The sequence below is a fragment of the Coloeus monedula genome, assembly GCF_965178545.1.
Source record: "Coloeus monedula genome assembly, chromosome: 1".
NCBI classification, from domain to species: domain Eukaryota; kingdom Metazoa; phylum Chordata; class Aves; order Passeriformes; family Corvidae; genus Coloeus; species Coloeus monedula.
Window position 1 is genome coordinate 69,981,287 of NC_138781.1, and position 15,580 is coordinate 69,996,866.

At 44.4% G+C, this 15,580-nt stretch overlaps 1 protein-coding gene across 3 annotated transcripts in view; it reads left to right on the forward strand.

Moving 5' to 3' along the window:
* The window catches only part of NEDD9 (neural precursor cell expressed, developmentally down-regulated 9), a 64,736-nt gene that overhangs the window by 17,768 nt on the left and 31,388 nt on the right, over window positions 1-15,580 (forward strand). The window contains exons 1-2 of one of the 3 annotated variants that reach the window (XM_082286699.1): window positions 8,996-9,061; window positions 9,897-10,006. The exons of 1 other annotated variant lie outside the window; for it this stretch is intronic. Coding sequence is in view for 1 of the 2 variants with exons in the window: in XM_082286698.1 (XP_082142824.1) it covers window positions 9,050-9,061 (12 nt within the window). In the remaining variant the exon portion in view is untranslated. Of the gene's footprint in view, window positions 1-8,994; window positions 9,062-9,896; window positions 10,007-15,580 lie in introns of those variants that run through there. One more of the 3 variants, XM_082286698.1, reaches the window with a different exon arrangement.

Genomic DNA, 15,580 nt, shown 5'->3' on the forward strand with positions numbered 1-15,580 from the left:
TCACCCTGCCTTTGGCCACCCTGTTGCTGGAAGCATTCAGAGTTTGCAAATGATGGCAATGGAAAAGAGAGGGAACGGAGTTCCCACATTCCTTCTCTTCTAGCATTGTTTCCTGAGAGTCCTGCAACACACAGCAATGCAATGATCTCTTCTCTAAATGACACCACACTGAAATGCTTGTTAAAAATAACAGAAGAGAAGGAGGGGTTTAAAAGTCAGTCATTTTCCTTTAAAGAATGATTTTGGGAGAGTAGACCATAAACAGATTTAGATGGCAACAAAGAAAACCATTTTTGGCAGTTTTGTGGAGACGCAAATTTACACTGAGTATGAGATGAGAGCTTAAACACCAACACCCAAAGAAGAGAAAAATAAGTCAGACAGTGTGAGACATTTCATATGCTGTTCTCTGTTGTTATGGATATCAACTGATCTCCACAGATCTGTTTGAAACAAAAGAGAGAAAAGATGATTTCTTTCCTATCTTATATCCTCCCTCCAAACACCTCCAAAAGAAGGAAATTTCCTTGAAATTCCTCAAGCTTCAAAACACATCCAAGCTGAGACTTCATGGGAAGCTTGGCAGTAAAGGCAAAACAGAACTTTCCTCTTTGTATTTTTTTTTTTTTTTTAATCCCAAACTTGCATTTTATTAAAGTTTTATTTTTGCTTCTCCTCCTACTGGAAAAAAGCTGGCTGCTGGCTAGTGAACAACTACTGAGCTGATGGCCTTACCAGACAGAAATGCTTTTGCTTTGAAAGAGTTGCTGGTGAGAGATGGGGAAGAGAGAAAACATGAATATATAAAATATAAAAACAGCAAATAATTTCTGCTAAAAGAAGTGTGGGAGAGATGCAACAAAAGGTTCCTAAAAACAGAAAGAACAAATATAACAAGCTTTGCAAGAAAAATGGACACAGCTGGCAAGTCCAGTCACAGGACAATTCCTTGAATGATGTGTAAAACTGATGGACAAATTACAGTCAGAAGAGATTGTATTTTTGGGTCATTTTTGATGTTTTGCCAAGTTAAAGTAGTGTGCATTTTGCAAATCGGAGGAAGGAGAGAGTATTTAGACAAGGTTTGCTTTGGTCCTGACTCCCAAAATGGGGTTAAGACACACAAATGCTCTGTCCAGAAGATTAATGGGATTTCAAGGGGTTTTATGCAGTATTTTAAATCTATCTAATATATGTGTGAGGAGTTCAACACACACCCCTCTTTATTCACCATTTTTGTAGCTTCATGTATCTGTACAACCTCCTTCCACACAAGTTCAGAGCAAAGTGCTAGCATGTGTGCTTTGAATTGGGGCTCTCCACCCTGCCAACTGCAGGAATGGGAAGGCAGGAGGAGGGGAAGGAGAGGCAGGCAGGAAAAGTAGACAGGAGCAGGGCACCACAGACTGGAAAGAGCAGAGCTCTGCTCTACTGTATTCAAGAGAAAGCTTCTGGGGATGAGAGTTGCTGTATATTACTCTGCGTGTATGTGAGGAGGTGAGAGAGGTTGCATCTCCTGAGAAAAAACTTGCTGATCCTAGTCTACAAAACCTTACCTTTCTAGGGTGTCACAGGAAAGTGAACCTTTTTATTCCTGACCACTGTTTCCTACTTAGTTGTCCACACTCGCACTCCTGCATTCATTTAGAAACTCCTTTGCAGGTGGGTTATGTGCTATTTGAGCCAGGGCTTTGTTCCCACAAACCTAGTATGCGGGATGCATGTATTCAAAAGAGCCTGGGGTGTTTCCAAACTGGGCTCATAGTGCTGTGATGTGCTAGGTGACCTCCACAAAAAAAAACCAAAAACAAAACACAAAAACCCCTACAACTCAACCTCCAGAAAAACAAACCAGAAAACCCACAACCCAACACCAAACCAAACCAACAAAACAAACAAAAGAAAAGAAAAACTTTACTCGATTCATTCCTATTTTAACAGTTTTAATAGCTAGTGGAATAATGTAACATGTTCCATGTTTCGCCCAAAGTGGGGAAAGTTCAAGTAGAAAGTTCAGGTAAAGATCTGAGCTTTTGGATGCCAGCACTATGACTTCTTACAACTGCATGAAAAGCTTAACATGCCTAAGCTTTGTGCCCAAGTTTCTTGTCTGAGGCAATTCCGGTTTCAATTTTGGATTCCTTTCATCTTAAACAAGCTGTGATATCTAAACATACATTTCCTCTTGAGCAACCTCCCTGTATTTCATTTATCATATTTCATCTGCACAGTTGTGAATCAGAGAGAACAAAAGCCCTCTGCAGTCTCCATAGTTGTGCTGTTTTGCAGTTTTTCTTAGGAAAAACAAGAAAAACCCTTTTGGCATCAGTAGGTTGAATGGCATGCATGCCCCGCATCTGGAAGCAAGCCAGTATTTTTTAACCCGTGTATTAAAAATATTCAGTGCTGGAGGGGAAAATAAGGGAGTGTAGCCCTTGAGCACGATTGTTAGACTGGTTTGTTTGTTTGGGAAATGAATTAGCCTTTGACAGTATCTCTGGAAGGAACAGGCTAGTGTGTGCTCCATGCTGACATTCTTTTCCCTGTCCAGTCTTCCCTGCATACCTCACATTCTTCTTCCCCTCCCAATAACATTGGTTCCTAGGCAAGCAGGCACTGCAGACCCAGTCTGGCACAGCCCTGCACCCACTCTGAAGCCATGGGCTTCTGCCATCCCTCCTCTCACCAGTGTTACATACCAAGGTTCCCAGAGCTCCAGCTTTGCCTCAGCTCTGCAAAGGGTGCATGGCAGCTCAGCTACAATTCGTGTTGTCTTCCACAAATTCCTCCCAACACTGCTGAGAACATAAAGTCCCCCTGACTTAAGTGCTCTACACCAGCCATCTCCGTGGGGAGCTGCTGCACAGACCTGGAAAAGCTTTTCACAGAACCACAGAACATGCTGATTTGGATCATTGAGTCCAACTCTCAGCCCTGCACAGCATCATCGCCAAGAGTCACAGCATGCCTGGGAGCACTGCTCAAATGCTTCTGGAACTCTGTCAGGCTTGGTGCTGTGACCACTTCCTTGGGGACCCTGTTCCAGTGCCCAACCATTCTCTAGGAAAAGAACCTTTTCCTAATACTCAACCTAAACCTCCCCTGACACAACTTCAGGCCATTCCTCCATGTCCTGTCACTGGTCACCACAGGGAGAGCTCAGTGCCTGCCTCTCCTCTTCCCCTCACCAGGAAGCTGTAACTGCAATGAGGTCTCCCCTCAGTCTCCTCTTCTCCAGGCTGAACAGAGCAAGTGACCTCAGCTGCTCCTCATTCAGCTTTGCCTCAAGGCCCTTCACCATCCTCACAGCCCTCCTTTGGATGCCCTCTAAGAGCTGCATGTCTTTTTTATACTGTGGTGCCCAGTGCTGACCCCAGCACTGGAGGTGAGGCCGCCCCAGTGCAGAGCAGAGGAAGACAATCCCCTGCCTTGCCCAGCTAGAGGTGCCGTGCCTGATGCCCCCCAGGACACGGCCGCCCCTCCTGGCTGCCAGGGCACTGCTGGCTCATGTTCAACTTGCCATTGATGAGAATAATTTCTGTGGCACTGATTTCCAATGCTGGAACAGAGATAAACTTACTTCTTTTCAATTTTACACTCTCTTTCTCCAGAGTAAGATGCGTCCCTCATGCTGTTTTAATAGTCATTCCACTGTTTCCTTTTCCCATGTCCATTCTCCCCTGAGAAGGTGACCACCTGCTTCTCATAACAAATTAAAATTGTAGTGGTATTTATTCCCCGTCTCCCCTTTTTTTAAAAACTGAAGAAACTTCTCAGGTTTCATTCACTGGGTCAGGCTGGTGGTTTAGTGACAGCCAGTGCCAAAATATCTAAATTCCAACTGCCTTCCATGATTTCTCAAGCTAACAAAGGCTGGATTCACTTTCAAAACCTTTTGGGTGGGAGGACACCAGTATGTTTCTTTCTGGCTGGCATTTGAAGCAAAACAGAGTGGACAGAAGGAGCTGCATTTATTCTCCTTATCTGAAGGAGGGTCACTAAACAGGGCCTTGATGGTTGACTTACAAAGTTAAATGAGCAATTCCTGATGAAACACTGTATAAAATGCCCTTATCAAGAATGTGAACAGCTTTTGTGCCTTATTGTGAAAGGAGGTGGGATGCCTGTAAGATTAGTTTGTATATATTAAAGTAAATGTAGAATTCTAAAGCGAGGCAAGTGAGCTAGCCCAATGGTTAAGACGCCTTAGGTAAAATGGCAAAGGACAGGCAAATGTAAGAAGGTAATTTTAAGTCACAATTTTTATTCTCACAATTTGACCCTTGCATTTAAATCTCACCACTACAATGACTGCTACCCATTCCTCTGTCCACCAGGATAGATTTCTCATACTGTTAAATGGAACAGAACGCTTGCTTAAAAAGATTTCCATCACTGGTCAAAGAAAAACACAGCAGACTTTGTTTTAGTTTGCTGAAATGCAAAATATTCCCTTCTTTGGGTAGAATGAAATATTTTTCTTATTATCTCCTAGTGAGGTGGGAGAGGGAGCCTTTCTGTGCAGACAGACACAGAATCCTGCCCACGTCAGTGGTGAACTTTTGTTAATGCTCTTCTCAGGAAACAGCAGCGTTTCATCTTTTTTAACAGATTTGTCCAAGCAAGCAAATTCCACCACTCTGAGTGTGTGTACAAAACCATTCTGCACAGAAGAAATTCCATCCACTGCATATCCGCTGAACCAGCCTGGGTAACATTATAGAAGTGACAGGACATGAGGCTAAATATGACTCCTTTGCTCAGAAAGTGGAGTGGCACTATAACTAAATTAATTTTAATCCAAATTCCCTGGCCAAGTATCACAGCAAGAAGCAATGCAGATGGCTGCACAACATTATCCAAGAGATAGTTAGACCTTTGTGAAGAGGGAGAAAAAAAAAGACAGCTCAATGTTTCCCAAACACAGAGCTCACAGACCCTTCCTGAAAAGACTCTCTCAACTGTGAGGGAGACACTCTGCTGTGTCCCTCTTTTCTCAGATTGTGTCAATGGGGAAATGGGAACAAGGAGATTTTTGTTTGAGTAACCTTTCAGAGCAGGATATCTGTCTCATGTTCCCCTATCAATTGTCACAAGGTGATAGCTGGCTGATGTGCTTCAGCGGGTATTCCCTTCCCAGCCTGCTGGCAGCTCCGTTTCATGTTGTATCCTGAGGGCTGCAGCGGGCCAGCCGCAGAGTCCAGCTGACAAGCAGTCCCTGTGGCTGCCTATCACATCACCCACTGCCACCTTCCAAACACCTCAGTACCCCAGCTGTCAATCAGAAGGGCAACAGGAAGACACAGAGCAGAGACATGATTAGAAATAAAGCAAGCAATAAGCTCAGCAGGAGGGGGTATGAGAGCAGGAGACAAACAGTAGGTTGCCCAAATGAGCAGAGAGTAATATTAATTGCCTTCAGCAAAAGCAAAGAAACAAACAAAAGCCATTGACAGAGACACAAGATGAAGTCACAGAACCCATTTGCTACTCTGCTAGAATTGCAGTGGAATAAATATGAGGCAGTGAATCAAGCCATTGCTGTGCTGCGAAGCAAAAAAGACACATTACATGAATTACCCTCCTGAGAACTTTAATAGGACCTTGTAGTTATAAATCCTGGCAATACAGCTCAAGTTGCCTCTGAAACACAGCCATCAGTAATGCCTGGTCCCGGCTTCCTCATCAGCAAGTTGCATTGTATAATTGAGCTGATTATCCAAGGCAACCGACTCAAAACTTCCCTAGGCTGTGCCTGAAATACAATATTACATAGCAAAGGCACGGCCGCAGCCAAGGTCACCAAGAACAGCACAGTGCTTGCACTAACCACAAACGGGCCTGCCGCAATCCTGACTTCTCACAGCAACACGAGGAGGTTAGTGGATCACGTTAACAAATCTCTCTTTCAAGGTATATCTAATCCCTGATATCCGTGATAGACCATGGAGCTCTGCCATGCTGCCAGCTCTGCTAGAAGTGTCCCGCTGAGTAGAAGTGTTTCACCCTGGGGAAAATTAAAAACCCCTTCAAGGTAAACGGAGTAGGTGAGAGAGGGGGAGGGAGGGTGTGTGAATAAAATGAGCGGTGGGACTTCACTGCACAGGTGGTGTGCGATGGCAATCTCTTTTTCTCCCTGTAAAATACCAGCTCTTGTATCTGCTCCTTCAGAGTTGTAAAGTACAGCTATCAAAACTGACAGACTTTGAGGCTTTGTGCCTAAAGTGTCATTCCAGTGGCATCTAAGTAAAAGTATTTAATATGAGTTATGGAGAGTGATAAAGGCAAAACAATACACACACAGGAACACTCCAACTAGAATTTCATATTAACACGTCTCTTACTGTATATTAAAATCAGCCAGGGATTTTTTGCACACATTAAAAGCAATGCAAGCTAAAACAAAAGCAGAAGGCACAGCTTCTCAAATGTGCTTAGGTTTCATAATGCGATTGTAAAGCATTCTGAAAAAACACCAGTTACATGAAAAGTACCCCTATTGGTGGGATGACTGGAAACCAGATGCACTCTGAGTTTAAATATAGGTGAAGTCAGAAATAGGATGTTACTTTTCTTATTTTTGTCTCCAATGCTTATTTGGTTCTTACTGATGTGGTTTTACAACCCTTAATGCATTTATCTTCATGGCAATGGTGCCACGTGAGCAGATTATACAGAGTTTATTCAAGGAAGGGGATTTGGATGCCAGTCCAATACCATGCTAACATCTTAGCCATTGCATCCTCTGTAGTTAAAAGAAATTTTCTACTTGGAGTATGAATGGCAAAAACATGCAAAAAGAAAACCGGTGTTTCTTTGATTCTTAACTCTTCAATTAAGAAATGCCCCAAAGAGATTTGCACTCTCCTAATAGTAAGCTGGTTATATATAGGCACTGGAAGAATTCCTTTCTTCATTAAAGTGGCTAAGGACACAGCACACAAGTGAGTTTTATTCTCTTGAACCTACCCAAATTTATTTTGATGCTGCACTTAAAACAACACTGCCCTAAACCCAGTGCATATAAAATATTATCTGTTTTGCCTTTCTTCTTGGGAAATCAGAAGACTCAACAGCAACAAGAAAAATGGAAAGGAAGGCCCAGAGAAAAACGCCTATGAGGGGTTGGAGCAGCAGCTACCACCCAGCCACAGTGGCTTGTTCTGTACTGCAGAAAGCAGGAGCTCGCTAATTTCCGAGACTTATTTTGTACTGACAGGGACACACACCCATGAGCTATTAGGGCATGTGCAGTCAAGAAGACAGAATAGAAAAAAAGAAGCATTTTTTCATCCATTTAGTAAATTTGTACAGTACAGCCACATATTTTATGCTGGAATTGGAGAACGGAGGAGATTGCAGATAAAAGTATGACATTCTTTATCAGTCAAGAAGCCATTTTAGCAACAGGATCCCTCTCTAGAGGATTAGTCACATGAGAATTTAAGGATAACACTGTGCTATGGAATGTAGTTATGTTTGTAATCTGGTAGTACGAGATTACTCTCTGCTATTTTTCCTTAGGCCACTAGAAATAGCCTTGAGTCCATCTGTGACCTAAAAATGTTGGGTAAGATCCAGCTTGGGCAAAAAGGAGAGAATTTATTTCCTGTTCCTCTAAACAAGCTGGAGTATGTCCCATACACAAAGATTCCTATTATGTGCACCATATTAATCATGCCTGATTAAGAGATCTGACTTGAAAAGCATGGAGGATCACCACACATCTATTTTCCCCGCTCTTTCTTGTTCCCAAGATACCAGAGTTAATTATTACTCTCTTCCAAATAATTCTTATTTACCATGGTCACTCTTTATAATGGACATCACCAGGCCATTAAAGCATTCTTGGCCTCTGGTGTCTAATCAGTGTTAAAATAGCAGCCAGGCAAAGCGAACACTTGGCATCTTGATTTGACTAGTAGTAGTTAAAAAAGGTCATCTTCTGAGGACAAATGAGAACAAAAATAATTGCAGAGACAGGAACAAAGCAGTGTTCAGCCCCTCCAAGAGCTGCATGGGAGAAAAATGCCTTTGGGAGGGATGGATGGACAAGACTCACAGAATCACAGAATCAGGTTGGAAAAGATCTCTGAGATCATCGAGTCCAGCCCTTGATCAAACACCACCTTGCCAAGTAGACCAGAGTGCCACATCCAGCTGTTTCTTGAACACTCGCAGGATTGATGACTCCACCACCTCCCTGGGCAGCCCATTCCAATGGGTTACCCACCGTTTGCATGAAGAAATTCTACCTTTTGTCCAACCTGAACATCCCCTGGAGCAGCTCGAGGCCGTGTCCTCTTGCTCTGTTGCTGGCTGCCCGGGAGAAGAGACCGACCCTCACCTGGGTACAACCGCATGCAAGGCAGCTATAGAGAGCGATAAGGTCCCCCATGAGCCTCCTTCTCTCCAGGCTAGACACCCGCAGTTCCCTCAGTTCCCACAGTCACAGGACTTGTGCTCCAGATCCTTCCCCAGTTCCTTCTCTGGACCTGCTCCAGCACTTCAAATGTCTTTCAGTGAGGGGCCCAGAAGTGGACACAGGACTTGAGGTGTGGCCTCCGCAGTGCCCAATAGCCGGGATACCTGCCCTGCTGGCCACACGATTGCTGAGCCAGGCCAGGATGCCACTGGCCTTCCTGGCCACCTGGGCACACGTTGGCTCCTGTTCAGCCGCTGTCGACCTGTGCCCCTAGGCCCTCTTCCGCCGGGGAACAGTCGAGGCGAGCAGCTTTGAAATGTACGGGCGGGGGTCCCGGGGAGCAGGGCCGCCAGCCCCGCAGCTCTCTCTCCCTGGCCATCGGCGGAGGGAAGCGGCTGAAGGCGCCGCGCCCGGGCCCGAACCCGCGTCCCCCCGGCCCCGAGCACCCCCCGCGGCGGGCGGAACGCGGGGCGGGGCCGGCTGGTGCCCGAGCCCGGCCCGCGGGGGCGGCGCTATGCAAATGAGCGCCTGAGGCTGGCGTGGCGGCTCGCGGCGGGGCGCGCAGAGCGCGCGGGGATGCGGCGGCGCGCGGAGTAGCGCGCGCGGGGTGGCGGAGGCGCAGCCATGAAGTACAAGGTGAGCGCTGAGGGCGCGGGGCCCGGCCGGCAGCGCGGCGCGGACAGCAGGCGGCTGTCGGGCGGCTCGGGGCTCCCCTCCGCACCTCCTCGAGGCCAGCCGTGTGCCCGCGGGGCGGCCAGGTCTCCCCTCGCCCCTCCCCTGCGCTGTCTCCAGGCGCAGAGCCCCAGGGAAGGTGTCCGCGGGGAGTGGGAAACGAGGGGGCAGCGAAGGGGACGGGCTGTGGGGACCCCCCGGATGCCGTGTCGGTGTTAGCGGTGGGGGGAGAAGGGGCTTCCCTCGCTTTTCCCGCTGATGCGGGTCCTGGATAACGGGGTGAGCCCGGGATCGCGGGGCGGTGTGTGATGGCCAGGCGCGTTTGGGACAGGTACCCCCGATCCTCCCCGGGAGCTCCTTCGCCCCCTTTCCAGCCGTGTGTGGATGTTTCCTTATCACGGTTCGTTCTGTTTGATGGGTCACAAGCGAGGGGAAAAAAAACCGTAACATTTTTGAAAATTGGGTAGCCTTACCGCCTTACTAGATCCTTTAATCCCCTCTTATTAAATAATCGCTTTTAGCAACCTTTTACCAGAGGGGTGGTTGGTTGGTTTTGTTGTTTTTTTTTTTCCAAAAGACACAAATGTGGAGCCTGTCATCCTAATTTTACTCAGAAACGTCTGGGCAAGGTACAGAATTGCCCACGGGGCATTAGATTACTGTACAGACATACCGTAATCTTGTGTGCTTGGAAAAAAAGGGGGAGGAAGGAAAAACTTTCCTTCCCCAGCCAAAAATAACTTCAGCGTCAATAAAAAGGTGATTTTGGAAATGTCACACGCTATATACTTACTTGCAGACTAAGTTGCTTTGGAAGTGAGGTCCATCTCCGTACTGAACTTAGGCAGCATAGTGTGAAAGAGTGCTGATGCTGTAGCAGTGTGAGCGAGGAGTACGAGTGATACCCAGGTAAATGTGCACAGATTTTTGTGCTCTTCTGTACATCTCTGAGCTCAGACCAAGTTTTCAGAGTCTCTCAAGCCAAACTTTGGGAAAGGTCAGAGTTAAGTTTCCAAAGCTGCTGCCAGTTTCTCCATGTCATGGAAAGACAAGGGAAAAAGAAATTGTGTTAGACGTGGGTCGACAAAGGTAATCCATGGCTTTGACAATTCTGATGTGAATCTGATGGCTTTTTTTCTTTTTTTAAACTGTGTCTCAAACAACTGACTGATCTGAAGTCCGAGATAAAATTCATTTCTCTTCTATCTACTCCACCTCTGATCAGTCCAGGTAGACTTTATACCTGCCTGGAGAAGCTGTTACTCTGAGCAGAAAACATCAGGCACTCGAGGGTAGAAGAGCAGTGTCACTGGTAGTCCAAGCTCACAAACTGCTTTCAGACTGCCCATGGCCAAGCAACACTTGTATCCCAGTAGCAAAATAATGGTCCTGCATAGTTATACAGTGTCCTGATTTCTTCTATGTAGCCCAGTGGCACTGCAAGATAAGTGGACTGATAAGTGGACTGATAAGGTGGCTCAAAAGGGGGAAGTCTTCCCTGCTCTGTAATGGTTCCTTTGCCCTGTCTTGTGGGAATGAGCATTTTGGTTTTGGTTTGTGATTACTTAATTCTAGACAGAGAAAGAACAAGCCATTAAAAAATAAATAAAAAGAGAAGATTGAGGGGTTTGGCCTCAAAAACTTTCTTGTTGGATTACAGTGCTTACTTTCCCTGGGAAATGTGAAGTAGTTACTTACACTGTTTAACTGGGGCAAACATTCTTAGATCTATTTCTTATCCCTAGAGTAATATACAAAGAAAATACCTGCACATTCAGTCTTTGTTCTTTCTGTATTTTCTCTCTTTATCTCCCTATAAGAAAACAAAGTCTTTTTTTTTTTTTTTTTTTTTAATTATATGCATGAAATAAAGGCACAGAGAGTGCTCATGGCCTGCCTGGGGACATGCCATCACTTCAGAGGAGGCTTAGTGTCCAGGTGCAGATTTGGCTCTGTTTAGCTGTTTCTGGTGTTATACTGGGGCCTGTCATTCCTTACTTTCATTGTGATAGTCCATAAGGCCTCATTTAAAGAAATAATTGAAATGCTTGTTATAGTTTAATTCAGAATTTTAACAGTAGGACAGAACAGGAACTGCCTCATGGGTCAGACCCTGAATACGTCTCTCCATCACTCATGACTTTGCTTTCAGTGTGACTAAACCCAAGGTAATTTCTGGTCTAGAAATCCTTTCTGCTACTCAATCTACACATTTTTTATTCAGACATTTTCAAAACTTGTTCCCTCCCTCTCTTCCTCCATTTAAGCTTCTTTTATTGTCCATTGCACTCTTTAAGCATTCTCCCATCTTAATACTCAAGTCTGAATCCTCTGAAAGGGAAAATCCCAGTGGATTTAAGCAGGTTCAGAATTTTACCTTACATATGTCTCTACACCACTGTCTATCTTTTGCACACAGTGTGATATTCGGTGATTATGTGGCTATTTAAAGCAAAGTTGACCCCAGGCCAGGTCCTGTTGTCCCATTCATGTACTAGTTAAATGCCTGAGAACACAGAAGTTATTTTAACTGCAATATGGAAAGATGGGAAACGTTAAGCATAACAAATACTTGTGTTGGTTTGGAGCATTTCTTAGCCCTACTTGTCTAAAAGCTGCTTTCAGAAGCTAATTCCTGTAGGGGCGCAGTTGTGTGAGGGCAACACCTCAGTTCTTTGATGACAGCAGCTTGCTTTTGTGCTGAATCCCCATGTGCCACAAAACTGCATCCTATCAAGTTCTCACAGGACTCCATTCCAGGAGGTAATCCAGGAGGTAAGGTCAGCCTTTTCTGAGACCAAACCCAGGCTGTTATTCCAAGGATGGAGCAGTTACAGCTACAATATACTGTGTGGGGACAGAAATACCAGTGGGTTACCATGAGCAGTGAAGGACATGGATGGGAGAGGGTATGTCTGGCCACCAGTTCCAACGCTCTTATCTCAGGCAATAAAAGTGCAACATAAGCAAAAGGGAGAAGACATTATCATAACAAGGCTTTTGTAGCTTGGTGGCTGTTCACATGCAAGACAAAGTAAGAGGGGGAAGGAAGGAAGGAAGAAAAGGGGACTCATCTGTTTACTAAACTTCCGAACAGTTAGTGAAAGAGGAGAGGGAAAAAACCCTACATTCCTTACCTCATTTAAGCCAAAAGGAATGACGTAGATGTAAAGTATGAGGTCTTGATTATCTATTTTTAGATAATTTGTTGGGCAAGGAAGAAACCTAAACAGGGTTCAAAATGCCTGTAGTGCACAGTCCTGTAATATATAGACTTGATTACAATGTCTGCACGCCAAGACAAACAAAATAGTGTCCCTGGGAAGAAATACAATATTCCCAACCAGAAGTGCTTGTGGAAAGCTGCTTGTAACCCTGGCAATGAAAGACTTTGAGTGTTGGACCATGTAAAAGGAAAAGAACCGTCTGTACTTTTTTAACTAAATCCTCTCTGTTCTGTTTATTCCTCACTCCTTTTCGTTTCACTTTTTTTTTTTTTTCAGTATAGCAATCAAACTCAGAAGTAAATAGGAACTGTAAAACCTTGTAAAATGTAATGAGAGAGGAAAAAAACCGACAAGGGGAAAACCTGTCCAAGTTTGTGCCATCTCTCTTACTGTCACGAGTTTTGAATGGAAGTTTCATGATTTTTCTCTCATCTGTGCATGTGCGGGATGAGGTGGCTGAGGTCTAGCAGGGTCAGGCCCAAGTCAGCAGCAGCACTAGTGAGATAGAGCCAGAAGGACTGTCCCCTTCACAAAGCTTGGGGGGCCACTGTCATTTTCAGATTGCGGCTGCAGCCTGTGTGTGCCCTCCTTCCCCTCGCACACCCCCCTGTAGATTGATATTTGTATACTTAATAGAGGGAGTGCCTCAACACCCCAGGGTAGTTGAGAAACTCCCACAACTGTGTCCACTTGCCCTACCAAAGTCTTGGTAGGATAGCAGAGTGCTTTTAATTCTGTTTTACAGATGGAGCTGCTGAGGCTTAGGGATGTTACAAGGTTTGTTTCAGAGGAAGAAGAGGAGCCATCACAAAGCATTACAGCCAGTAGCATGCAGGGTTTTTTGCCAGATTTCTAAACTTCTATGGTTTTTAGTCTAGCAATTGCTCCTGAGTAATGTAGCTGTGAATCTGTTTAATCAGAAACTGATAGTCTAATCTGTCTCTGTCCAGTAGTTCCTAGTATTTGATGGGGAAGCAGAACTACCAGATGAACAGTCTTCCTTATTTTTTTTTGATAGTTCCAATTCAGTTTGACTCTAGATAGTACAAGAGGCATTAGATACTTGTTTGGGGGTTTTACTCTTGCTTTTAAGGTCCTGCTAGAGGTTGCAGGTTGCATGTTAAACTACTACTTGGCCTTGAGGTATCTTGACTCAAGTCTGCTGATTCCAAACAGTGCCACACTATCAAAATACCTCATCGAGGGGGACCTGTCAGATCAGAGAGCAGGAAAACTGTCTAATAGTAAGACTTTATGGAAACATCTCCTGCAAAGGAAAAATGAAAGCACATTTCAGTGGTTATTGTCTTAGAAAGGCTGCAGAACTCTCCTATTTTCCAGAACACAGGCTAGACTTCAGAGAAGTCTCATGAAGTGTTATTGTGAATTTGTTAAAGTGTTGGAGCACACTTCCTAAGACTGCAGACAAACTCACCTTTGGAACTGTACCTTCTCAAGCCCAGCAACAAGTGGGGTTAGAAGACAATACTTGCACTGATATCTGATCACTGAACGCTGAACTCCTGTGTGTGGTGCCTGAGGAGAAATTTGTATTAGTGTATTGCCTGTGCTCCATTTTAAGTACCAGAGTAATTGCAGCAAGGCCAGGTGCGTCTAGTGCATACAAAAAGGTAGCAAACAGGAGCATAGAGCTTCCTACTTTTCATATTGCTGTTATCAAAGATGTTAGGGGCATGGGAATGCCTTCTGCATACAAGAGATGCGCTTAGGTCACTTAAGGGCCAATGTTAAGTAGTTTTTGTCTTGCTTATTTTATTTGGACTAACTTAACACAGCATTTAATTACTTAAATCCCCTTCATACCAACAGCAATTAGGAACCCACCTGTCTCCCAAGGTCCAGTGTTTTAATTCCATTTTTAAAGCAACATGAGTGCTTAAGAGTAGTATGCACAGCCTCTGCCTTGGCTGCAGCACCTTTGGAGGACTCTTATCTTGTACTGCTCCCATTTCTGGCCACACCTGATGGAGACAAGTAGCTGAACTTCTTAGGACATTAAAATCCACACACCTATGTAGGAACCCATTTTCAGTGACATTTGGAATTGTAAATGCATAAGTCACTTTTCAAGAGGCTTCTTTACGTAATAGATGCTCTCTGAGCATCCATGAAAGCAGTAGACATCTACTTGTTAGAGTAGTACTCTGGTCCCTGAAAAGTGCTTTATGCCAAGCCTTCAGTAGGCTTGATCAGATGCTCATCTGGGACTGTACTATGAAAATAATATTTATGGCAGGTATTGAGCAATATTTATTAAGTCAGGCTGCATGTAGAGGTACTTCTGCCTGTAAATGGCTGCAGCTCTCAGCATCAGTGAAGCTGGGTCACTTTATAGCAGCTCAGAGTGCAGCCTCTGCATATTATTGCCTGATTATCACAGCTTGCTCTTGGCAAGTGCCCATTTTCTTTTGCCTTTTGGTCTAGACATTACAGTAGTGGAAACTGTCTTAATTTTAAGGAGCTCATTTTTCCACAGCAGATTTGGACGTAGCTTGTGTTTGACATGAAACAGGACTGCTAAAGCTATAGTTCACAGTCCTAGAAACACAAGTGCATAGCATGACAAAAATTGTATTTTTTTTTGTTTTTTCTCTATAGGGATGAGGCCAATTCTCGCCTTTCTATTTTTGTGTTGGTTTTAAAAACACTTTCTTCACAGTCAGAGTGGACCATCCTGCCTGGAAAAGGAAGAGTAATAAGAATGGGTTTACTCTACAGGAATGCAGTCAGCACATCAGAAGCCCTTTCTTAAGCTGGCCTCATTGACAGCAAGGTTGAAAATTTTAGCAATAGCAATACCACGAATCTTTGGTAACAACAAATCTTAAAAAATGCTGACGGAGCCTAGGAGTAAATCTCAGTTCTTCCAGTGACCTGCTTAGTTGCAGACAGAGAGAGGAAGACACAGACCATAAAAAACATCAATTATTCTCTTTCTAAACACGTTTCTGATCCAAAGGGTTAAGTACAAGACAGCTAGAGGTGTGCACTCTGTTTAACATACAGCTAGAAGTAGGTAGGCTCATGAATGCCTATGTCCTGTGGACTTTACATCCAGTTAAAATGCTTAGGGTAATAAACCAATTTTTACTGCTATAGAAAGATGTAATTTACAGGCAGATATCTTCTTTTGTTTTCTCTCTCTCTTTTTATACTGCTTTCTTTTGTTTGCATGCAGCCCAGGAGCTGCCCAAACCGTTCTCTCACATGATCAAGAATAGAGTTAAAGTTGTGT